Below are 24,699 nucleotides of genomic sequence, written 5' to 3'. Positions count from 1 at the left end.
GTAAGTGCTCGGTGCGTGTCTGCTCCCTAAAGCTCCCATACAACATGACGTGGAGGTCTGGACCCCCACCCCTTGGGGCTCACAGGGTCCAGTGCTGTTGACGTTCTCAGTGCTTCTGCTCCGGGGCAATCGGCCTGTCTCAGCTGTCCCCAGTGTAGGTCTGGCTGCTTTGTTTTTGTTAATGGGACAAGACTGTCGTCCTGGGATGCTCAATATTATGAATTTGGAGACCACTGTCGTCCTGGGATGCTCAATATTATGAATTTGGAGACCCAGCCCTGCTGGCCCAATCTGAGAGGAGTCTTGAGAAGTCTCCTGCCAAAGGGTTCCCACACCCAAAAATATTCTCAGGTCGCATTGCCCTAGGCCTGAGACCTCAGTCACAAAAGGCATTCATGTGTTGATCAAATGCATACTAATGTGTTCAAGAGAATGAACCATGTAGGACTGGGGATGCTAAGAGGAGTAAATTATAATCCTTGACCCAACGGAGCTTCCAAACAAATGAAAAATGTCACAAATGCACACCAATAATGATTACGTGTCGAAATGTAATTTTGTTTTTAAATTCCATGAAAGGAGTGTAAAATAAAGGATGTGTTTCAGTGGAGGCGACCTCACTTCTGCTGGGACGCAGATGGTCACTAAGCAGCACTCTTGCCACCATTACCTCCCGCTTTGCCAAGATGGTATAATCTGACAAGAGACTCTTTCCTGCTGAGCATGGATGTGGCCTCAGAATCTGTCTTGTCTCCAAACTCCAGGGGATGACTGCATGTTCATTGGCCTTGGTCTTCCTGGAAGCATGATCAGGATGCCATGATAGAGGGTGTCCCTCTGCCCCCTGCTGTCACAAGTGGGAGGTGAGAACATGGCATTCCTGGCAAAGGCAGCCCCATAGTCAAAGGTGCAGAGTTAGGAAAGGGTAGATTTGCAAGTGGTTTACTGGGGCAGGAGTTTAAGTTGTCTAAAGAAGGGAGAGGAGAAGGGAAGTGTGGAGGTTAAGGCTGACCATGGGCAAACGTGGAGGCCTCCTGAATGCTGGGCTTAGGAGAGAGGACTGAAACAGGCAGGACTGGGCGCCATGGAAGAGGAGAAAGACGCCATCTAGGTCTGAATAAATAAGCCGGTCTTTATAGCTGTGGTGTTCCAAATGGGTCAGGAAATCTAGTTCATCAACCACAATAAATATTTTTTAATAAAGAAATTAGGATGGACTCAAAAAGTACCAAAGTGTATACATCCAATAAGCATCAAGGTTGATCTGTGATGCCTTTGTTTCAGTGTGTGCATGTGCATGTATGTGTGTGCGCTGAAGGTCACAGTGAAAAAATTTCGAGAAACATCTGGAAGTATCCTCTGGAGACAGGGAGCCATGTTGGGCAGTGATCGCCGCAGGCCGGGCATGAGCTCATGGTACTCAGCGTGCTGGGAACATTTGCTCTGGTCTTGCCATGAGCCCCTGACCTGGGTTGCCCGGTTCTGTGCTCAAACATCCCTGTGCAGTGGCTCCTGGCATTATTCCCACCATACAGGTGAGGAAGCGAGTACAGGGCGACTGGGGCATTCATTCTGTGAGACACCTGCTGCATGGTGTGCCCATATCCTAACCACTATGCCAGCCATGGCAAGGACAGGGACAGGACAGTGGAGGAATCGACAGATCGTGGTGAGAGAGTATAAGTAGGAGGGCTGGAAAGGGAACCTCAAAGACAGCTCTGAAGTTTAAGCCTGAACAGCGCAGGGAATGGCCATGCCCTTCACAGCCACTGCAGTGGCAGGAGGGGAAACGCATCTGTGAGGGAGGGATGGGGAAGTCAAATCCAGACAAGCTGAGTGTGAGGCCTTGGCAGTGCCTTCAAGTGCAGGTGTGCAGCGGACAAGAGGTGGGGAAAAAGGTGGTGAGGGCTGAGTGACAAACCAAGGGAGAGGGAGATGGCTCTGTGGGAACAAATGGACAGGCCAGAAACCCAGTGGCCAGGTACATTTGGGAGACAGGCAAGGCAGAAGAGAAGTCGGAATGGCTAAACCAGAGGACCCAGATCATATGGCATCATGGAAACGACAAGAAGAAACCAAGGAAAGAGGGACTGTGATGTGGCATCAGATACAGCCAGAGGGGTGGTTTGGTAGAAAGGGTTTTAAGTGGGTGCTGCTCTGTGAGCCACTTTGCAAGGGTGAGTGTTTGATGAGGGAGGAGAAGAGCAAGGGCAGGACCTTCGGTCAAGGTGTTTGGCAGGGAGAGAGGTAAGAGAAGTTATGCTGTCTTTAGGGGGAAGGGGAGAGATTTTGAGATCCAGGCATGTCTGTAAACCAGAGGAAGGAGGCTGGTTCCAGGACAGGTCTGAGGTTGCCCCAAGAGAAAGGGGATTGATGCAGCAATGGCCCGGGGGAGGCAGGGGGTATGGGAGGGAAGCACAGACGAGAGAAGAGGTGGGGAGCCTTGAAAGGAGCTGGGGAAGAGATGATGGGCAAAGACCTGGAGAAATGTGGAGAACGTGGGAGGGAAGCCCAGGACCTGAGCTGGTGAGTTTGATCTTTGTAAGTAGGAAGTGGAATCGTCTGCTGAAAATGATGGACAGGGATGGAAGGCTTGCAGAGGTGGGAGAGGGTTCAGAATAGCTATATTGGGAGAGCCAAGAAGGGATGTAATTCTTAAAAGCCTTTTTGGCGTGTGATACGTTTTCACTGGTTAAGACGTCATGTAACTTGGGGAAAGCAGGTACAGGGAAGAACACTGGGTGGGGTCAGGACACTCAGCTCTCATTTCCTGCTCCCCCACTAGCTGATGAATATATTGGACATGTCTCCTCACATCTTGGAGCCTGGGCTTCTCTTTTTTGAAAAGAAAGGGGATTGGGATAGATCTTCCATCGGCTTTTTTCAGCAGAAACGTTGTGTGAGTCTATTAAGTAGCTTACTCATTAGCAGAGATTGGTTTATCTGATTAAAACCCTTCACTAGCTATAGTCAGAGAGCAGAGCTCTGAAGGAATGAGCTCCAGGACAAATAAGAAATGTGGCCTCTGTGTGTCGGTGGGCAGGCAGGGGGAGTTAAGCAAACACATCACTTTCAGGGGTGGGATTTGGGATTTGAGCAGAGGGAGGACAGCCCAGCTACGTGAGGACAGCTTGCTACGTGAGGACAGCTTGCTCTGTGAATCTTCAGCAACAAGAAACCGCTGGACTCAAGACAAGATGCCCAGATGTTGAGGTGGTGCAAATAGAGGTATAGAAAGACCTCAGAGAGAAGGTGTGCAGCTTCCAAACTTTGCCTGGAGCTGACCCAGGTGTTTTCATAGAAGATCCTTACTGCCAGCCTGGGATTAGCTCAGCCATGTCACCCTCAACTGGTGCAGAAGGCTTGCCCTCAGGGAGGAGATGAAGCCTGGGAGGACTCATTTAAGGCCTTAGGCTGACCCCACATAGGTCCTTGACTGAGCAAACGCAGTCCTGCCTTACAGATGAACGACTCTGCTGAGAATGGCAGTCTATTTTAGAAAACTGTGCTTTGTTCTTCAAGGTAAATTGTGTAATGGCCCATGCCATCAGTTAAAATACTGCCCTGTTTTCCTGCTCCCCTCCAGGGGAGAAGGCTCCGGGGCACCCGCAGAGGCACCAGCTGCCTGGAGGGGCCGGCCCCACTTATAATCTGCTCTCTGGTAAAACCCTGTCTGTCCTCTGAGCTCCAACAGCCTGAGCTCCAGTCCACATAAAAGTTGAAGGAACCATCTGACAAGGAAAAACATCAGAAAAGAGGAATCTGCCCTTCTGTCTGTTTGTGTGGGGGTCATTAGCAGCACCAAAATATCACCAGATCTGCAACAGTGAGCACCCGCTGTGTATACAGTGGTGCGATGTGCCCAGCCATGAAAATGGTGAGATTCCAGGAGGCTGCACAGGCCGGGGCTAGCAGGGCACGCGGATTAAAACTGATCCCCTCCAGCTCAAATGTTTTCACACCACGTATTGAAACACGGTTCTTGCTCCCTCCCAACGCAGACATGACTCTTCCATCCCCCAAAGCACAAATGGTATTAGTTAGAGCTTACCCATATCCAGTCATTTTCTGACAAGTCATGTTTGCCTTAGGCTGTGTACGTTCCAGGACTGTCTTAAATCCACTGCATGAGGTGGTGTTCTTTGGAAATTTGGGAGTTACGTGGGGCCCTCTAAAGAAATGTGGAGTCGGGTGGAAAAGCCAATACAGACATCTATTCAGAGATGGTGGAGTAAGTGGCCCAGATTGAAGCGATCCAGGGCAGCTTTCATACTGCTGCAGGGTGGAGCTTCAGGGGGACCTCGGAGAAGCCTCCTACCACCCCACTCCGCTCTGAAAAAAGCAGCTTTCATTCACCTCCCAATTCTGTCTCCACACCAGGGAAAGAATTTTGGTTTTTGAAAATGACTTTGCTGCCGCCATGTTTTCTCCTGTCTCTACACACAGCCTCTGAGAATCACCTCACAACCAAGGCTTAAGCAATTCACAGGAGGCAAACAAATAGGGGACAGTACCTAATATTTCTAATCTAGTCATGCAGTGCAGTTGTTTCTTCCCCTAAACGGTCATCAGAATAAATACTCTCATCCACAACTTGTCACCACGTCCTGCATAGCGGTGGCTCTCAGGCCCTACCTCATACCTTCACAGCCACAGTACACTCTCCACTGTAACACTCTCAGGTTACACACTGCTCCGACTGGGTGACTTAAACAACAGACATTTATTTTCTCACTTTCTGGAGGCTGGAAGTCCAAGACCGAGATGTCAGCAAATTTGGTTTCTGGTGAGGACTCTCTTCTGGGCTTGTAGACGGCCACCACCTGGCTACGTCCTCACATGGCCTTTCCTTCGTGTGTGCACACAGAGAGAGTGAGAGAATGAGCTTTCTGCCATCTCTTCTTATAAGGCTGCCAACCCTATCAGATCAGAGCCCCAACCTTGTGACCTAATTTTAATTACTTTCTTAGAGACTCCATCTGCAAATAGAGCCACACTGGGGGTTACAGCTTTGGCATATGAATTTCAGGGGTTCACAAACATTCAGTCATAACAGCCCTCATTTCAGGATGGTGAGTCTTGGTTCAGAGTTCCATACACACTCAGGCTTTTCCAAATTTAAAAACAAGGTCTGTCCTCTGGAAACCTCAAGTCTCTCTTAGTGATCAGCGTTTCCGACTGGGATGTTTAGCACTATGACCCTAATTGACTTTCAAAAGGAAGAACAAGGATGCTCTCCATTCCTGTTGATGCTTTGGAGTCAGAGAGATGCTTGGAACTGCATCTCAGCTAGTCACTAATCTGTGACCTTGTGGGAGTAACTCCCAGAGCCTCCGCTGTCCGGTCTGCAAAACAAGAATAGTCACACTGACCACCAGCATTATGACAGGTTAAAAAAGATATATAAAATCTCCTGGCAGAGCGCGTGGCATAGACATGGGGTGTTTGACTGTCATTTGTCCCTTTACTTCCCTGTGCCCTCTCCTTCTCCTTTACTCAGGGTCAGCATCCAACTTTAATTATCTGTGGATTATGTTCTTTCCTGAGACCAGTGCTAGTCAGGAGTGTGGCTGGGGCCTTGGTCATGTGTGAACAGTGGGAGTATTTTCTGACCCCAAGTCCAAGAATCCAAACAGATGGTCTGGCCCATGCAGGTGGGCATAATGGGTCAGGATATGTGAAATGAAGATTGCTTTGGGAACTCCAGGGCCTGTGGTGGCCTTAAACATGTGACAGCTTCTTCTTGCCTTTCCTCCAAACCACTGCTTAAAAAAAAACAATCGCACATAAATTCACTGGGAAAGTGTTTAATGAGTAGATGAGATAAACAGAACCCGACTAGATTTTTGGGAGATGAATTGTACTTGCCAGGCCCTGAAGTGGTATATGCATCAGTGATCGACAAATGGGAAATCGTTCATCAGGCCCTCTTTCCCTGTCAGGAAAAAAGGGGGAGGGGGTTTCGTTCCCAGAACAGCTCTCAACTGTGTCCTGTTTGGTGGAGTTAGAGCCACTGAACCCTCTAAGATGCAGGTGCTCTAAGCTCTGCCACGTGGACTAAGCAAGCTCTTCAGGGAAGGGCGTGTCTGCTTTGTGCCCCACAGTAGGTGTCAGTAAATGTTGTTGGATGAGTAGCTTAAAACCTAGCTAGTCCCCCTCAAGAGAAATGGAAATATATCCACACAAAGATTTATATGTGATTGTTCATAGCAGCATTGTTCACCGTAACCCAAAACTAGAATCAATACACATGTCCACCAACTGATGAGTGGATAACAAAATAAGCAGTAGCCATACAATGGAATACAACCTGGCCATAAAAAGAATGAGCTAATGACGCATGCTGCAACATGGAGGAATGTCAAAGACGTTGTGCTAAATGAGAGAGGTCAGATATCCAGAGTAGGCAAATCTGTAGAGATAGAAAACAGATTTGTAACCCGGAGTTGGGTAGAAATGGAGAGTGACTGCAAATGGGCATGAGGACTCATTCTGAGGTGATGGAACTGTTCTAAGACTGGATAGTGGTGATGGTTTCACAGTTCTGTAAATTTACGAACAGTCATGAATTGTACTCCTAAAATAGGTGAATTTTATGTTTATGAAAATGATGCCTCAAAAAAACTATAAAAAATTAACTGTATAGATCTTGTTGATGGAGATGTCATTGACAGGTGTCTCCTCCCATCCTCTCTGCAATGATATCTCCTTTGCTCTTGAGAGGCTGGGGCCATACCAGCCAATAGTTGGTCTTTAATCCCACCTCTGGGTCCTTTACCCCTAAGACATGACTTGGGAACTTTCTAAGTGCAAAACTTTTTCAAGAGAGAGTCAACGAGGGTCCACCTGTTCTCAGGGGACCTCAAAAAAGAAACATTTGTGTTCTCTTGGAAGTTTGGAAGAGCCATTTTATGGGAACTTTAAGTTGGGAGTGAATGATTTTCCAATTTTTCTTGCTTTCTTATTGTAGGAATGATCTTCACTACATAAACATAAAAAGCCCTCAATTCATCATTTTCTTAGGGGAAAGCAGTGGACAGTTCACAAGACAAAAGACTTGCCTTGGTCCCAGAATGAGTTGTCAGCTAAACCTCCACCTCACCCATTATGACCTAGAGTTTCCTTCTGCTGAGCAGACACTGCTTCTAGGTAGTGCTCTGCTTGACCACAGAGTGGGAATGTTCTAGAAATCCCTGGTAGGAGACAGGCATCAAGCTTGATTCTGTAAGTGGGAAGACTGATGCATGGTTTGAGTTGCCTGGCTCTGAGACAGAGCTCAGGGTGAAAGTTCACACACACACACGGTGAGATGGTTCCATCTCACAATGCCATGAAGTACATACGTGTACATGAGAACACTCCCCCTATACACACACATACACACAACTTTCTCCAAAATGCTCAATGGAAGCAACTCAGACAACAGAACAGGAAAGAGCCCTCCCGTCCCCCGGAGCTTCTGAGTGAATTAAATGGCGTGAACAGAGCATTTAAGACAACACAGCCAAAGGGAGACGCTTGACTCGACAGTTACAGCATCTGTCAGCACAACCATTGAGCCAGAGTATGTAATCTGCTGTGCTTTGCTCCCAGAACTGTTGGCTAAAGCACAAGGTTAGAATGGAAGGTGCAAGATCATAGAGTAGTTGTTAGCAGAGAGAGTGTGTTGGAGAGTGAGAGGGCAAGGGTGACATAAATAGTATTTCTAGCCATGTAATACTCGTCAGAGGAGCTGGGATAGGAAACAGCGTGAGGGTGATTCCGCATTGATTTCTTTGAGGCGGTCTGCACTGCCTCTTTCAGCTGTAATGAAGGAGTGAAATCAGACAGAGGAATCGCGTGACTTGCAATTTCGGAAGGGAGGGAAAGTAAACAAAAGTTTCCTGCACTTGAAGATTCAAGAGGCTTTTGAGAAGGGATACTAGCCCCCTCATTGTAATTCCTTCCCTCTGAAATCTGAGTATAAATTGGACCAGTTCATTGAAAATGACCCTGAGAATGGTGTGTAGAGAGGGTCATATTTGCAGCATTTCAGATAGTGGAGAATAAATGCATCTGCTACTCAGATTTCTTATGTCACTCCATACTTACTCTTTAACTAATTTTATCTGTTTGTATGGACGTTGGGCATGTACCTCCTTAATAAAGAAGGGTTAACATCCAAACTTGCTCCAGTCACTTCAGCCAACCTGGCTGAACGTCTGACCTGCTCCATGTCTGACCGAAGCAAGATCGGGCGTTGCAGGGGGGCAACACAGCAGAGGGTCTAGATCTTACCATCTTCCTCACTGCCCCTCAGCAGACCACGTGTGTTCCTGACCCTGAACTTTGCTTCTCTATCTTCAAGGCCCAGGCCAAGCTTCCACCGTCTCTGATTCTTTTCACGATTATCACAGCCCACTCTGGCTACCATCCCTTCAGAATTTCTGTTAACCGTCAAAATCTCTCCATTTTGCACATGATGGTTCTGTAATTCTTTCATAGGTACATTTTATCACTCTTAGGTAGACTATAAATTCCTGAAGAAGAGTAATCATGTTTTTTATTTATTTATTGACCGCCCAAAGCTCTTGGCACAGGGCAGATGCCTTATGGCAATTTCCTAGCCAACTGAAATGCTCCTAGGATATGTCATGCTGTAGGTAGCAGCCCTGTGAGGTTTATAAAGTCTATGCTGTTATGCATTAGGTTAAATGAATGCTGGATGGAAATAGAATGTGATCGCACTTTTCCTGTGTAAGCGTGCATGTGCGTGTGTGGTGCAAAGACAAAAAAAAAACGGGGAAAATGCCAAAAAATGTCAACAGTAATATCTCTGAGTGTTAAGATTAGTATCGATTGCTTTTTATTTATGCTATTCAGTACTTTAATAAAGTATTTGTAGGGAATATTTTTAGGTTATGTGAGGTCAATCGAGTTTAACAGAAGTATTAGGAATGAGAGAGGTAATGAAATTGATAAGTGATTATTATCATAAGAGGCTCAGTACAGTGAAATGGAAAGTTTGCAATGAATTAGGTTTGGATATTTACGATTCTTTATGGGTCTATTCCAGTGTTTCCTAAAGTGTGTTCCAAGGGACACCAGCCCTACCACAGGGGTGACATTTAAATAATATGGGAAGCACTCATTCTATAGCTGCTTTTTGGAAATTCGGAGTGGCCATTAGCCCTGAATATTCCTACAGCAAAGGAACCTGTCTCTGATCTACCTAGCGCTTTCCAAACTTTTCTGATCACAGAATCCTTTTTTCCTATAATGCTTGTTAACTGCATTACACTTTGGGAGACATTATTCTATCTTCTTTTTAAATAATAGTGTAGATTTTAGTTTTGAATGCCTTTATTTTGCTTGTGTATTATTAATATTCCCTTAGTAAGTGATCCAGAGAAGTTACAAAGTTAGAGAATAGCCTCTTAAGTATAAATCTATAGGAGCATTTTAACAATACAATGTTACATAATTTGGTGATTTTCTCTTTCATTGTAACAGCTACACAGCATCAGTCACCACTTAATTCTTTAAGTCTTAAAACTTTATTTTCCATAATGAAAAACTAAATGAAAAAACATGCTGTAAGCCCAAATTTATTCAACCTCCTCCAGAGTCCATTCTTAAGTGGGAAGTTGGTACTTTGAAACTGCATTTTATTTCTTTGTGGACTTTTTTTTCATCTCTATAATTATCTTTTTCAGTCTGAGTTTTTGACAGTGATGCTGATAGTTGAAATATCTCCCTCACCCCAAATACTGCTTGAAAATTATCCCAATAATGAAAGGTTGCAGAGGCTAACCCAAAATGTCAGGTGATAAGAGTATAAACTGAAATGTGCATGCTTCTGTCTGAAATTGAATTTGCCTCAAATTGTGGAGATTCACTGCGAAAAAAGTCAAGATGTCCTGGTGGGAGGGCAGGATGCAAAAGGTGGGGATGCTCCTTGCCTTTGCCCTCCTCTGCTTCTCCCTGCCCCCCAGCCCAGGACAGAAATAAACAACTTGTTGGAAGCTCAGAGGGTGTGGTTAAGCATTTGGTTTTCCAAGGGCTTTCAGACCAGGATATATACACATGTGAAAAGTAAGAGGAAGCAGGAGATTAAATATTAATAAAGCAGGTAATGAAGCACAACATAGATGGTGTCAAGCAGGATTGGGGCCAGTAAAGGACATTATCTCTCCTTGACTAGCCACATAAGGCTTGGGATTACCTTTGGCTAAAACAGATGCAGCCAGGCCTGGCAATTAATGATAGGAGTAGCTAACACCTGTATAATAGGCTACCTTGAATCAAGATTTTGCCTCAAAATTATTATGTTTCAGAGAGGATGATATATAAAACTTGATTTAATGTTGCTAAAGCTACTTGAATTACTATTAAGCTTAAATGAAATATATAGAGTACATTTGACCCCAGTACATTTTGTACACGTCTCCTAGACCCCTATAGTGGTGATGACCGCTTAGCACTGTGTGCCCCCATTCAGCGAAGTGCCGGTCTGAACCTATAAAAGGCAAGTGTGCTGTCTTCTGGAAATGTGCCTCTGTCCACGGTTCTACCCTGCCCGAGTTACAGCTCTGCTGAAATTTCCAGCTGACTGACACGCACACAATCATGAATGAAAACCAAACAGTGGAAAATAACGCCTTGCCCCCCTTCTCATGGTCTGTGGGAACAGCGCTGCTGCAGGGCCGCTCGTTGGGCTGCAGCCTGGTTTCCAGAAGTCACACGGCGGGCTCTAGTACAGAGCGTCTGGGCCCTTTCACAGGAGCAGCTGCCAAGGCTGTGGTTTTTAAGTAGCGCTTCGAAGTGAGACTGAAGGCCATCAGCAGGAAGCCAGTCAGAACCAATAAAGAGATGAGAGGGAAATGTCTATTTTTGCTTTACATGCAAAGTAAGAGGAGAATCTCGGCAAATGTGCCTTTAAGGAACAGGCAGGGAGGAGCTGCTGTCAATACACTGGGAGCTTCTAGAGGTCAAGGCCTGTGACCCAGCCCCTAGCACTGCTCAGTACCCAGTAGCAGGGCAGGACGAGTCAGCTGACACAAACTGGAGTGAAACTATTTCAGCTGCTCTGTGTTTTCAGGAGAAGTGTTTCCCGAACGCTGATGGGCACACAGGTCACCTGTTGAAATGCAGATTCTGATTCTGGGGCTCTGGGGTGGGGCCTGAGATTCTGCATTTCCAACAAGCTTGCGGGGGAGGGGGGGGCCCCGGAGGGGTAGGGTGCGGTGCTGATGCTGCCAGCCCATGGATCACACTTTGAGGGTCAAGATTCTGAAGGATCAGAAAACCAGCAGAAACCTGTCTTCTATTTAAGTTCTGTTTCTGGAAGCTGCCTCCACGCCCCCTACCCCCGCTCCGCATCCCCTTCCAAGGTGGCTGGCCTTGACCATGGCAGTGGGGTCTAGTGCCCTCTTGACCCCGCCCCTCACCCTGGTCCGAGCTGCGACGTGAAGGGTTGGAGGCCCGGTTAACCGCGCGCTTCTCTTCCTCCAGGGGAGGAGCGCCCCCGGGACTCCCCGGGCCCGGCGGAGGCCCAGGCGCCGGCGGCTGGAGCGGAGGCCGGCGGGAGAGGGAGCCGCCGCTGCTGGAGATGCTCCCAGGCACAGCTCAAGAAGATTTTCTGGGGCGTGGCGGTGGTGCTGTGCGTGTGCTCCTCCTGGGCAGGCTCCACGCAACTCGCCAAGCTTACCTTCAGGAAGTTCGATGCGCCTTTCACTCTCACGTGGTTTGCCACCAACTGGAACTTTCTATTCTTTCCGTTGTACTACGCGGGGCACGTCTGCAAGTCTGCGGAGAAGCAGTCTGTGAAGCAGAGATACAGGTAGGTGCCTCCCGGCCGCCGGCCCTGCCCTGGGGCTGCTCTCCTAAGCGCTGATGCTGCTGGGCCGTCCTGGCGTCTGGCACTGGAACGGCCAGTGGGAACAGCGGTGAGAAGTCACATCTCACCTGCTGTCTCAGTGGGGCCAGGATGGGAACTCTCTTTTCTCAGGGTGGTGAATGCTTCCTGCCTGGGCCTCCAGCCCCTCAGTCCTAGGAGCTCCATTATTTGAACTGGAGTAGGCAGAGAGAAAGCATCTTCCAGAGATGGCCTGTGGTAGGTCCCCAAAAAGGGTAGAAATGGGAGAACTCTCTAGCTCTGTCACCCCTCCTCAGGCCAGGTGGCTCAGTGGCTTCCTGTAGCTTACCTTCCCTCATGAGGATACACGTTCACTGCAAAGAATTGGTTACCCATTCACTTTCCAATCCAAGACGCTTCCTCCTTTGCTCACGTGATTGCGTGGGTCTGAATATCTGGCAGTGTGCTATCAAAGTCAAAGCAGGGTCTGGACTTCGTGGATCGTGTTTTCTCATATGGAGTCCCTTGGTATGATGTCCCTTTCAGAAAGAGGCCAGAAATTCTGACCCAACCCTCCACTTCAATATACAGCAGGGCTCCCCATAGCCCTCCGCAGGGGTCAAATTGTTGGTATTGACCTTGACCCTTATCTAGGCCAATCACTGGTTCTCGTGGTTGCCCGAAGTGGAGGCCCCCCATGGGCTGTGTCTAGGCCTTGCTGCTGGCCCAAATTAGATCTACTCAGAAAAAAAAACCGGGAAAGAGTACTGGCTAAGGTAACCAGGTAGGCCCTGGGAACTTATGTTTTGTCAGTCCCGGAGATGGAAAAAAATTTGAAAGCTGAAGCCTCTTCATACCATCACCACTGCCTTCTTCCCCACCTCACCCCACCCCGCGAAACACACACCCCCACAAAATCTCCAGGTCCCGTTTACTACCTGCTTCAAACTTCAGCCCCGTTCTGAAATTGCCCTTAGAAGTCACAAGGTAACTAAAACCATGATTGGGTCCAAGGAGCAAAGAGGGTTGGGAATGGAGGTCCAGATTCAGAGCAGAATTTCTGTCTGGGAATCTACAGTTGTGTCCCTGGAAAGTTAAAGTTGGAGCTGTGAGGTGCCAAAATTTTTAATGTTCAGAGGGGAGTTGGGCTGGCTTCTTTCAAAAGACCAAGTTGTAAATCAGAGCACTAGAGCTAGAGGAACGCGCTCTGATGGCACTTGGACTGAGTCACAGGGCCAGCCTCACAAGTCCCCAGAGTGAAAAGGGTTGGGAGTGAATTCTAGAGACAAGGCATGCAGGAACATGGAGCGAGGAGCCCGGAACTGGAACCCTGGCCTGGGGCATTCTCAGGGTTGACTTACACCAGTGGCTCATGGACAAGCCAGAAATTGCTCAAGAGGCACTTAATGCACCTCTTCTGAACAGCAGTCAAAAGCAGACTGAAACCAATCGGTTTAGAAACTTTGATGGGGCCCAAGATTGTCCCAAAGGCAAGAGAAAAATAATGGCCTGCTTTTAGTTGCAGAGAAAAGCAAATATTCAGTAAATGATGTATTTCATGGTTAAGTAGCCCTAAGTGTATTTAATTTGTAGTTAGAGGTTTGCCTGTCTTTAAATGGACTAGAACATGCTGCTGCTGCCTCTAACAAAGGGCTGAGAGCTTATATGCCCTCTCTTGATAATTACTGGGAGAAAAGATGAAATGCCCTTTCCCTTCCCCCTTCAACCATGCAGGCTGAAAGAGGGCCTCCCCTGAGGGGCATGTGTCCTAAACATGACCATCGCTTACCTTACAACAGGACAGGCACTGCTGGTCACTTAGGGCTAACCTGGAACCATGTAAGTGATTGTGCTGGAAACCACACAGAGGGAACCAAGCTCAGTAGTGGTTAAAAGGTCAGGGTAGGGAAAAGGGAAGGGTCATTGAAGCAGATTAGTTAAACATAGAAAAACATCAACACCTCGATTTCAGCCTATTGTCTTCCTATAAAAATACCTGGGAAGAATCATGAAAGAATTATGGTGGCAGCTGTGTCAACTGGAGGACAATGGGGAGGGGAGAGGAGAATAATCATAACTTGATTAGTGAAGCCAGTTAAAACCTTGCTTAATTTCTGTAATAAAACTTAGCTCCACCTCTGAAGAAAAATTTTTCTGATTGTAAGCTGTGCTCGCCCTGTAGCTAAGCAGAGCCATTGACTTACCAACCAATTATTGGGTTTGTAGGTTAAGCCATGCACACCGCTGGAGGAGTGAAGGGAGAGGCTTTCTCCGAAAAGGGAGAGAAAAATTTTAACATCACAGACTTTACTTAGGAAATCACAACTCTGTCACAACTCAAATTGGGAGTTCTTTAGAGAGACTTTAGGATTCCCGGAAATCAAGGAAAACTGAAATCACATCTTCCATTTTTGTGTTTTCATCAAAATTAACGGCAGAGAGAAGATCTAGAATTGGCAGCGGAGATGTCTCTCTGGCTAAAAGTGTTTCAACAGGGTGCTGGGGACAAAAGGAGAAAGGTAGAGAGCTGTTTCACAAAGAGGGAAGCTGGACAGATGAGCCAGCTGTGCTTGTGGTTAGCAGGAAGCAATCAGATGGAAGTTTCTTTTCTCCAAGCCCTCCCCACCTAGGCTACTTACCCAATGTGAAGCTAGAAAAGTCAGCCCAAGCAGATAGAGCAAAGCACTTATTGCCAGGCACAGAGCTCCTCAAACTGCAACGCTCTGTGGGTCACCTGGACCTTGTTGAAGGGCCCACCTGATTCAGCAGGTCTGGGTGGATCCGAGATTCTGCTTTCCCAATGAGCTTCCAGGGGATGCTGGTACTGCTGGCCCACGGGCTGCACACTGACTGTAAAGATCCTGGAGTTGTTGAGTCTCAGCTACAGGTTTTTTAAAATACTGCCTATCTGACCAAATATAGGAATGAGGTCTTACCGTACCATGTGGAACTGACAAGGGGCTCGCTTGGGGCCGCAAGGATGTTTGAGCCCTGGTCCTCTGCCACTTACAAGGCCAGAAGGCTTCATGGGCAAGTCATCTGAGCTCTGGGAGCCTCAGATGCTTGTTCAAAAACAGAAAGTGATGACACATGCACCGACTTGCCCAAAAGATTGTTGTGTGATCAAATGAGACACCATATCTGCAAGTGCCCTATAAAGTGTGAAGTGCCATAAAAATGCGAGGCACCATCACTGTATTGTATGTCTTCTGTGGGTTCTATGGAAGGATGCAGCCCATGCCTAGTGCATCAGCTGCCTTGTGGTGGCCTCTTTAAACTACAGGATTGACCTTAAAGGGGGAGCTAACCCCTGTGGGGTCACACCTTGGAGATATCAGCATGTGGCCCCACTGGCTGCATGGGGCATCCTAGGACTGACCAGGGCTTCTCATGACCCAGCACTGCTGTCAGGAATTCGAGTGAGAATGTGAAAACCTCCCAGCCCAACTGTCCTGGGTTTTCAACCTCATGCCTGTGGTCTCCCCAGTAAGCACCCCAAAACATTCTGGAGTAAAGTGAGCTCCTCCCTTCCCCCAGATGATGGACATCCCTGTCCTCCTCTTCCCTCTTTCTTGCTGACACCTGGCCACAGGGACACCCTGAGGATATAATAGTGCCCAGGATGCAGGGAGGGCTCTGGCAGCAGAGATTTGCCTGGGTGCTGCAGAAACTGCAGGCATGACCTGATGGGAACTCAGCTCCCAGGAGACTCCTGCACACTGGGCACCAGGGGAGCCACAGGGAAGAGGCCATATTGGCCCATGGCACTGGGGAGGCTGTCGAGGACAGGTGTGACGACACACAACCTCCCAGCCCCTCTGACCCTGGGACAGGAAGACGGCTTCTCAGATCCCGGAGGCTGCCACAACCAGCAGAACTTGGCCAGAGCAGATCTGAGGCATTGCCATCTTGTCAGAAGATCTTCCAGAAATTTCTACCAGTAATGACCTCTTTTCGTAAGCAAATGCTGGGACCTTCTGCCATTGTGCAACGGCCAAAAAAAGTGAAGGATATAGCGGTGACAGATATTTTCCTCTGTCTTTTGTAGTTTCAGCCTCCTGTAAGCTAGCCAATTGATTCTGTTTCAGAAATGCTGAGAAACATTCTGAACCAAGAAAGGGAAAAGGGTAGTTTTGATGCCTTATATTGTAAATCCTACACGGCTGGTGTGTGTAGCTGCAAAGACTTACACAGGAACCATAGCGGGTCTTGCAGCTGTAGCGTTCCGAGTCTAAGGAGCTGAGTGGAGTAATGGCAATCTGGAGGTTGGTTCATTCTGAAAATGGTTACTGTACCGCTTCTCTGGGCGAGGCACTAGGGATCCAGCGATGATTGGTCCCTGTCCTCGAGGAGCCCGCAGCCCTGTAAGAGAGTCAGATAGCCAAGCAAGGGGGTAGGAGTATATGCAGGGGAGCTTAGGGGAGAGGCCCAGGTGTGTGGGTCCTGGGGCAGAGTGGACAGGTTTCTTAGAGGAAGTAAGCCCGGAACAGTCCCTTTAAAGATGAGCAGATGGTCATCTAGGTGCTGAGTCCTAGGCAGGCAGAGTGGCGTGGAAAGAGCACAGAGGCTGGACAGAGAGAGCGTGGCACCCGAGGGAGCCACTGACTCAGGGTAGGAGGTAGGTGGGGTGAGGCGAGAGAGAAGATCAGGGAGTCGGGCAGGAGCAGACCCCAGTGAACCTCCCATGCCATGCAGAGAGGGTTAGTTCTGGCGTGAATGTTGGGGGGAGGCTTCGAAGGGTCCTTGGCAGAGCAGAGAAGCCATCAGTCTGGATCTTTAGAAAGACCACTACCGCAGCTCTGTGGTGAAGGGAATAGAGTGCAAGACTGGAGTGTTGGTCTGGTTGAACGGTTACTCGATATCTGTGTGCCCAGGGCACGTGGGCAGGTGTGGATGACACAGATGTCCTGAGCTTAGGAGCTCACAGGCGAGTGGGAGAGAGACCATATAAAACACAGCAGGGGACGTAAGGAGGAGGCGGGCGGAAGTGCAGGCAGACTGGCTCGGCTGCAGCTTGGGTCCGAGGACAGGGCAGAGAGGGTGTTAAGACTAAAAAATCAGAGTGAGGCCCAGATGGAAAGGGCTTTGGTGGCTGGATCAAGGGACAGGGCTCTACTCTGCAGGCAGTGGGAGCCTTGGAAAGTTTTTGAATACAGGACTGGTATAATCAGAGCTGCTTTCAGAAGCAGGATTCAGGTGCTCATTACGTAACTGGTTACGGATCAGAAGTAGAATGACTCTCAGGTATTTGGGGTTTTTGTCTATTTGTTTGATTTTGGGGGAGGGCCCCTAGTTCCTGAGCAATAGCAAGATCCTTGAGTGTAAATCTGGAAGTATTGCAAAGCCGGGTCTCTTTCTTTGTACTGTCAACTTCTTCTTCAACCTACAGCAAACTCTTGTGTTAGTGAAAAGCGTTTCAATTGTTGTTTTGTCACCAAATTCAGGCATTCTGTAAATGGGGGAGAAATCTTCCATCCAGGACACATTGGTATGTGTTTTGGGGCGCGTGTGAATGCTAAGGCTCCACCAAGGCAGCCCTAATCTGTGATGCCCAGCACGTCCCTGCCTTCCTGGCCCTGCCGGGCCTCCCATGGGACGCAAGCTGATGGGCTTCATTGCCTGGACATGCTCTGGCCTGTTGCTCCCGTCAACAGTTCTTCCTTATAGAGGGAGGACACACCGGAAACAAGGCGGCAAGGACCCTCCATTCTCGGAGGTTAGAGATATTCCTTAATTCATCCCAAAAAATCTGTCGAGGGTTTTCTATGTGTCAGGCACTGGTCTAGGTGCTGGGGATACAGCAGTGACCAAAGCAAGGGAAATCTGTGCCTTCGTGGAGCTTGCTTTTAGTGAGGAAACCAAGATTAAACAAATAAAATCTAATATGTCCAATGGTGCTGAGTGCTATGGAGAAAGACGGAGCAAGGCTGGAGGGTAGGGATACTGGGTGGAGGGCGTTGATGTCAGGCTGGGGACCTGTCTGTCTCTAGGGGCCTGTGGTTACCCCAGCATCTCTCCATCCCATGCAGACCCAAACACCTGGGTCAGCCCTGGTTACTCACTGGTTCATTCATTCTTTATTCCTGCAAGCATTCATTCCTACAGTAAGCATTCATGACTGCCAACTCTGACCATGACTGCGGGGCACTGCAGAAAAGAAGCTCTAAGCACGTTCCTGCCCTTGAGATGTTCATAACCCAAGGGTAAAGCTACCCTGGGCCCCGGGATACAGGAGTCCAGTGGCGAGGAGGCCTGACCAGCTTGGCCTCCAGTGGGACCCAAGAGCCCTTGCTGGCCACCAGCTCAGGGAGCCCAGGGAGGGGAGGGGAGGGGAGGACAGAGCGAAACATGCCACCTTCAGCACATCCCTTTGCGTTCACCCTTTCTCCTAATCTGTAGCTGTCTTATTTCCTGTCTTATTTCCAAGAATCATCAACCCAAAAAAACAACAAGCTTCATCCAGAGCCCTCCCAGTTGGTGTTTCTGTTGTTGTTGTTTGTTTCTTTTTGTAATTGGTCTAGAAGAAATGGGCAAAATATGTGGGAACCAGAGTTTTCAATTTGGCCTGTGTCTTCTGCTTGGTGGTAAATAATGGCAATGATGCACTGACAGCTTCATGCCAGGAGATTTTGGTCAGATTTGCTGCTGAGGCAAAGTACCTCCCCCCTGCACACACACACACACACACCACATGCACATACACCACACACACATGTTCACATGTAGCCACCTGAGCAGGAGACGTATGGTACAGCCAAAGGATAGCATGTAATCAGTGCTCCAAGTCTAAGTAGGAAGTCATAACGGGTCCCAGTGTCAACAAAGGAAGAAATGAGATGAGGGCAGCTGACATATGTTTAGATAGTCTCTGCCTGATTTAAGATATCATTTGAAATATTCAAGGATATGTCAGTAGAGAAATGAGGCACAGAGCATTGTCCTCATACCCCAGATAGTGACACTGCCCTCGTACATTTACGCCATGTCCCCACCATCCACAGTGTCCTCCCCTCCATCCTATCATTGTAGTATTCTTAGTGTAGCTCATTTATTTCCCCTCAGATAACACACCAACCCCACCACCACAGCTCAGTTACACAGCTGCTGGCCTCATCTCAGTGAAATTCAGGGACAACCAGACACCCCCATAGACGAGTTCAGAATATTTCACAAGTGGGTTTTCAGCCTTTACTGAGGCAAGTGGAAATATAGTATTAGCTCCCAATCCCCTCTGTTCTCATATGCTTCAGGCACGTTCATCCCCTAGTGATCTGAGGTCTCTGTTAATCCTTGAACAGATTCAAGGATTTGTCTTTGAAGTTTCAGCAGTTGAAGGAAGTTATGCGATTTAACCTTGAAGTTTCAGGGCGTGTCTAATTCAGCTGCAGCAATGTTATGCTTCCCCGTGCAGTTTCATTGAAATTTTGCAAAAGGTCACATCCAATGCTTACGTTTGTGGGTTTGAAGAATGGCAGCCATTTAAATAATGGCCATATCAGTGTGATTATGGCTCTTTGGGAATCAAGATGCCTTCGACTGGACTTATCCATGAGAGATTTAGTAACATTTTTAGCACAAAGCAGCAGCAGCAGGGTCCCTGTGAACACCTGCAAGGTCAGTGTTGCAGTGGCATGGATGATGGAGAGCAAGAGAGATGGCTTCCCAGAGGGGTGATCCTTCAGCCGCTGGGTCTTGAGGAGCAGTTAACATTTGTATGAGCCAGACGATGGAGAAGGGCTCCTGTGTGTGGGACGCAAGAAGTGCAGAGAGGCCGGTGCAGGTGTGTATGGGCTGCAGGAAGAGGGCACATGGCTGATGTGACCAGGAGTAAGAGACTGCCCTCCATCCCACCCAGCTAATGTTGAGCCGTTTCTTGCTTTCCACATGATTCTTAGTCATAGAGTCAAGACTAGTAAGCCACAGGCACATGGAAATTTAAAAATCTCGCCACATTTAGGAAAAAGATCATCCATGTAGAGATCTCAAAAGATCAGAAGGGGACTTTGAGGATTCTGTGATCCAGCTCATCCAAATCGTCAGAGGCCACACATGCCAGAGAAGGGGCACGAGACCTTTGTTCTCTTCAGTCCAGACCTCTCCAGGAATGCTACCACGAAAGAAGCGGGTCAATATTCTCTCCTCATAGGAAGGAACATGGAGGCAATGCCTGGGGAGTATGGAACAACAGGGATAAGAACGCTACTAGCCCAAGCGTGGGGCACTGAGATAAAATAAGAATGCGGGCTTGACATTAGCTCAGGTTTGAAACCCAGGTTTGCCTTTATTTGACCATATGGCCATGGATCAGTCACCCAAAGCTGTAAGCCTCAATCCTTATCTGTAAAATGAGGACCAAATCCTACCTCTGAGGGTTGCAATTGGGGTTGCCCATCCTCTGGGCTCTCGTAGCTCCTATGTAAATCTTGTGTTCTAGCTGAACAGAATTAAATGTGATAGTGTATATAAAGCCCTGAAGTGCCCTTGGTCCAGAGGTTTCCTACCTATCTTTGGTTGACTCTAAATGTGAATACCAAAACTCATACAGATCATGGCTCCTGCTTTGTACAAATCGTAAGATCATGGTGGTGGTAATGATGATAGTGAAGATGGTGATGATGATGATGATGATGGTGATAATAGTGATAGTGATGATGATGGTGATGGTGGTGGTAATGATGGAGGATGTTCCAACCACAGACGTCTGAGTCTTTCTCCTTATGAAGATTCAGATAAACCATGTAGCCAGTGTGGGGCCCACAGCAGAGAGGATAGCATCAGCCCTGTCATCATTTTGGGCTTTTGGGGAAGGGGCGTTTCTTGGCAGAGGTGATCTTTGAGACAAGTTTGACAGGAAAAGGGCAGAGAACTCCTGTGGTATATGCCATTGTCAAGTCATTCTAGCACATGAGCTAAAAGCCAGAAGGAAATGCAAGGTGATTCATTTGTCTAGAAAGCAATGTCCTGTCAAGCTTTTGACACTGTTTGTTCCTTTGAAAGCTAAAAAAGAAAAATGGGGAAAATGCTGGGACTGTGCAGAATGATAAAGCAGATGCGCGGTTGTCATGTTCTTTTTCTTCCATGGGCACTACCTTAGCCTTTATTGTACACAATTCCTAGCTTAATTGGAATGGACACCCCTGTCCATCGGAACAGACATTATAATGGCTTCCAAAGCACTTGCCCCCATTCCCGCTCCATACTAGTGCATACATACTAGTATGGTACCCACGCCAGGCCTCAGGGATACAGAGAGGAACGAGGCCATGTGGCAGAAGGAAGGGACCCCAGGCCCTGGAGTCAGGCTGGTTCAACTTCTCAGATCCACCTCTCAGGATCTGCATGACTTTGGGTGAATTATTTGTAAGTGCTCCTTTCACTTTAGTGTTCTCATAGTTAAGAATGGGGCCAATAATGCCTATTTCCACAAGCTGGCTGCAAGATTTGGGGTGCTTTATGCAAATCACCTTGCCTGGGACTTGGCCTTTGGTTGGTGCTGAATTAACGGTGGTCGCTTCTCCCCCTCTGCTGGAACGATGACTACTGTGGTATTGGTTTTTAATTGTCATTCTCTGCCTGAACAGCCCTACTGCTCGTACCATGTTTCTTTGAGCTGTTTCATTTCTAATTGAGCCACAGAGCAAAGGGACTTGTTGGCTCTTGCATCTTCTGTATGTAATTTCATCATATTACATTCAACATAGGCTTCCCTCAGCGAAGGATTGGGAGCCTATGGGAAAAGGAAACACTGAAAATTGTTATGCCTCAGTTTTAAAGTAGAATCAAACCAAATCCTGTTACATAGCCAGAGTCTGTGCTGAGTGCTTCAGAGTCAGCCCCCTTCACAAAACAGTTTTATCTACTCCAAGCAGGAGCCAGAGCAGACTGGGCCACCCTCGGCCAGCCCTCTCCTCCACCCCGCCACCCGAACCCCTGCAGGTCTGGGCCTGAAGCGGGTTGGAGGGGTTCTCCAGCTGAGGGTCCCTGGGAAACTTCAGATGCGTTTCCTAGCCTAGGTCATCAAGTTCTAAGAGAGACCCCAGCCGTTAGTGAGTTCCTTGGGTCTTAGAGCCAGTGGACCTGGTCCTGGAACGCTCTCAGTCATTGAAACTGCGTATTTGTTTGATGGCCACACCCCATTATCAGCTACTTGAGTTTGTCACAAAAGATAAAAAATCTGATTGGCCAGAATAAACTGCCTTTTCTGATATCTTTGCAAATTCTATTCTCGTGCTTCCTGGGCCTTTTAAAATAGAATTATAGTAATTACATTTACCTCCTTGGCTGTTTTCTACTTTAAGTAGAGAGAAAACAGAATGATTTATGTACTTAATGTAACATTTTGGAGTACATCAGGATCCTTTCACGCTTTTCTTATCCAAGTGCCTTACTTTATGACACTTATATCTAAAGAGTTACTCTCAATCTTCCATACATTATTAATTTATAACATAAAATAAATGAAAAGCACTGGAAGCTAAAGCTCCCTTGTCGCACGAACATATTGTTAAAACCATTATATGGCATTATTTTGCCACGTTTCTCTGGGGGGAAAATGGAAGAGAATTTTTTCAAAGAAAGGCTTTAAATGCTCCACCAACAGAGTGGGGACAGGCTTGTTAATATTTTATTATGAAATGGTGTTGGAGGGATTGGGTCTTTTACATGCTTATTGGTTATTTTTTTAAGTGTTTGGTTGTATTACAGTTGGATGAAAGTTGGTGTGTTTAAGCCCAGCACAGAGTGCCCTTGTTTCTTGGTAAAGATATTTTGTCCCATGTAGGGAGCAGGGAGAATTGACAAGGTGAACTGAGGGACATGTGTACACATGCATTTTGCAGAATCCTCTTTGGGGACGTGTGAGGCTTCGTAGATCTTCCCTGGAGAGGAGACACTGAGCCAGCTAGGTCTCTTGGCCAAGCTCCCCGCTCTCAGGAGTCCTAAGGAAGCCACCGGTGCTCCTTAGCGCACTGGCGCTGCAGTGGACTTTGAAATCATCCTGCAGCAGAGATGGGGAACTCTGCCACAAAGATCCCTGCTTCTTCTGCCACAGTGAAGGGTTGTTGCAAGGAGGAGCTGTCCAGCCAGGGACTATATCCCTCGGCCTCCCTCGGCATCGGAACTGGGCCAAGCGACTTCTCTCCAAAGTGATACATATCTACCAAGGCAGATGAGAAGCAGGCGGGCATTTCCCACCCTCCCCTTTCCTGCTCTGCTGGCTGCACACACAGAATTTCCAGGCTCCAAGGGATGACAGACCACAAACGGAAGGAGAATCACCAAGTGGTGAAACGCCATCTGTCTTCCAACGACATGAATCAGAACTGAACTTCTGTTGTGCCAAGCCTCCGAACTAGGGGTTCGACACAGCAGCTAGCATGGTGCTAATTAATATAGTCCCCATCTTTACACCCAGCCCACGGAGTTGGAGTCCATCTGAAAACCTGCATCCTCAATCACAGGCCCTTGGACATCCTCACTACCCAAAATCTTTCCTGTCGCTTCATTTGTATTCTGAATATAATAAAAATTTTCAAGTGTATCTGGACAGAAAAAAGACAGCCTTTAGACATAAGGACAGGGATCGTGTCTGTCTTGCTCACCTGCATACCCCCAGCACCTAGCTCAGTGCTTGGTACTGAGTACATACATAACGGCTGCTGGAAGAAGGGAGGAAAGGAGGGGAAGGAAAGAAGAAATTGTCACGTGGGCAATGTCAATATTGTCATCCTCATGCTCACTGTCAGAGCAGCTTGCTGAGATCAGCTCTCAGAAGGCACTCTCAAGGGAGCAGCCCTGGAAGTGACCCACTGTCCTTACAACAGGAGGCCCCCCCCCCATCCAGATGATGAACTGATGCAATTCTGAAAGAGCTCTTTAATTATAAAGCACTTTTAGGAAAAGAAGTGTGTGACCATCAGACATTTTTTAGAAATCAGTCAGGTTTGAAATTAGTAGACTCCAGCTCAGGAGATGCCCCTTAACGCTGTCTGATCGAAGCCAGAGTAAAAACCCATCCTCATAAAGGTTCAGTTGGGCGTTTATATTGGCTTGTGTTTCATATTCTCTTAAAACTATTCCCTGACTGTGTCCCAGAACAGAGGAATTTAGAGGATTTGTGCATTTAAGTTCTTAAAAGTCTTGCAAACGTTTTAATCTGCTGTGAGATTTGAGACTTTTACATCTATTTCAGTTACTCTTGCTGTTTAACAAGCTACCCCAAAACTTGATGGCACAAACACCCCTTTCATTCTACTTTGGGACTCTGTGGAGCAGGAACTCTGACAGGGCATCAGGGATGGCTTTTCTCTGCTCCATGATGTCAGGAGCCTCCAGTGGGAACATTTGCTGGATGGGTAACTCAACAGTTGGGGGCTGCAATCATCTGGGGCATCTTTCCTCAATGTCTCATGGTTGATGCTGGCTGTCACCTGCTACATCAGCTGGGACTGTCAATCTAAGCCCCTACACGTGGTCTCTTCAGGTGGCCTGGGCTTCCTCACAGCCTGTGGCCCAGGGTAGTGGGACCACTCTTATGGTGGCTCAGAACCCCAGTGGTGTCCTTTTAGGACCTGGCCTCAGAGGTCACCAGTGACATTTCCGCTATCCTCTTCCTGTCAAGGTAGTCACAGGCCCACCCAGCTTTAAGGGGGACATAGACCCCACTCTTCAACTGGAGGGTGGCAGGGTCTCTGGAGGGAAACTTCATGAAATGGGAGGTATTGTTGCTACCACGTTTAGAAAATACCATCTGTTACAACATCGAAAGGAAATGTGGCATGTGGGGAGGTGGTGGACTTGCCTCTGTTGGAAAGAGGTGTTACTGGGCTACCAAAGGCGGCCAGCACTGGAAGGTTGGGGTTTAG

General features: G+C 47.7%; 1 protein-coding gene across 2 annotated transcripts in view; it reads left to right on the top strand.

Annotated features, from left to right (window-relative positions):
- The window catches only part of SLC35F3 (solute carrier family 35 member F3), a 369,534-nt gene that overhangs the window by 262,475 nt on the left and 82,360 nt on the right, over positions 1-24,699 (top strand). For both annotated transcript variants that reach the window (XM_023647383.2, XM_014734106.3), the window contains one exon: positions 11,494-11,821. In XM_023647383.2, coding sequence (XP_023503151.1) covers positions 11,494-11,821 — 328 coding nt within the window. The remainder of the gene's footprint in view (positions 1-11,493; positions 11,822-24,699) is intronic.

Source organism: Equus caballus, chromosome 1, assembly GCF_041296265.1.
Source record: "Equus caballus isolate H_3958 breed thoroughbred chromosome 1, TB-T2T, whole genome shotgun sequence".
Classification (NCBI taxonomy): domain Eukaryota; kingdom Metazoa; phylum Chordata; class Mammalia; order Perissodactyla; family Equidae; genus Equus; species Equus caballus.
Note: the sequence above shows the minus strand (reverse complement) of the source record. Positions and strands in the feature narration are given on the sequence as shown.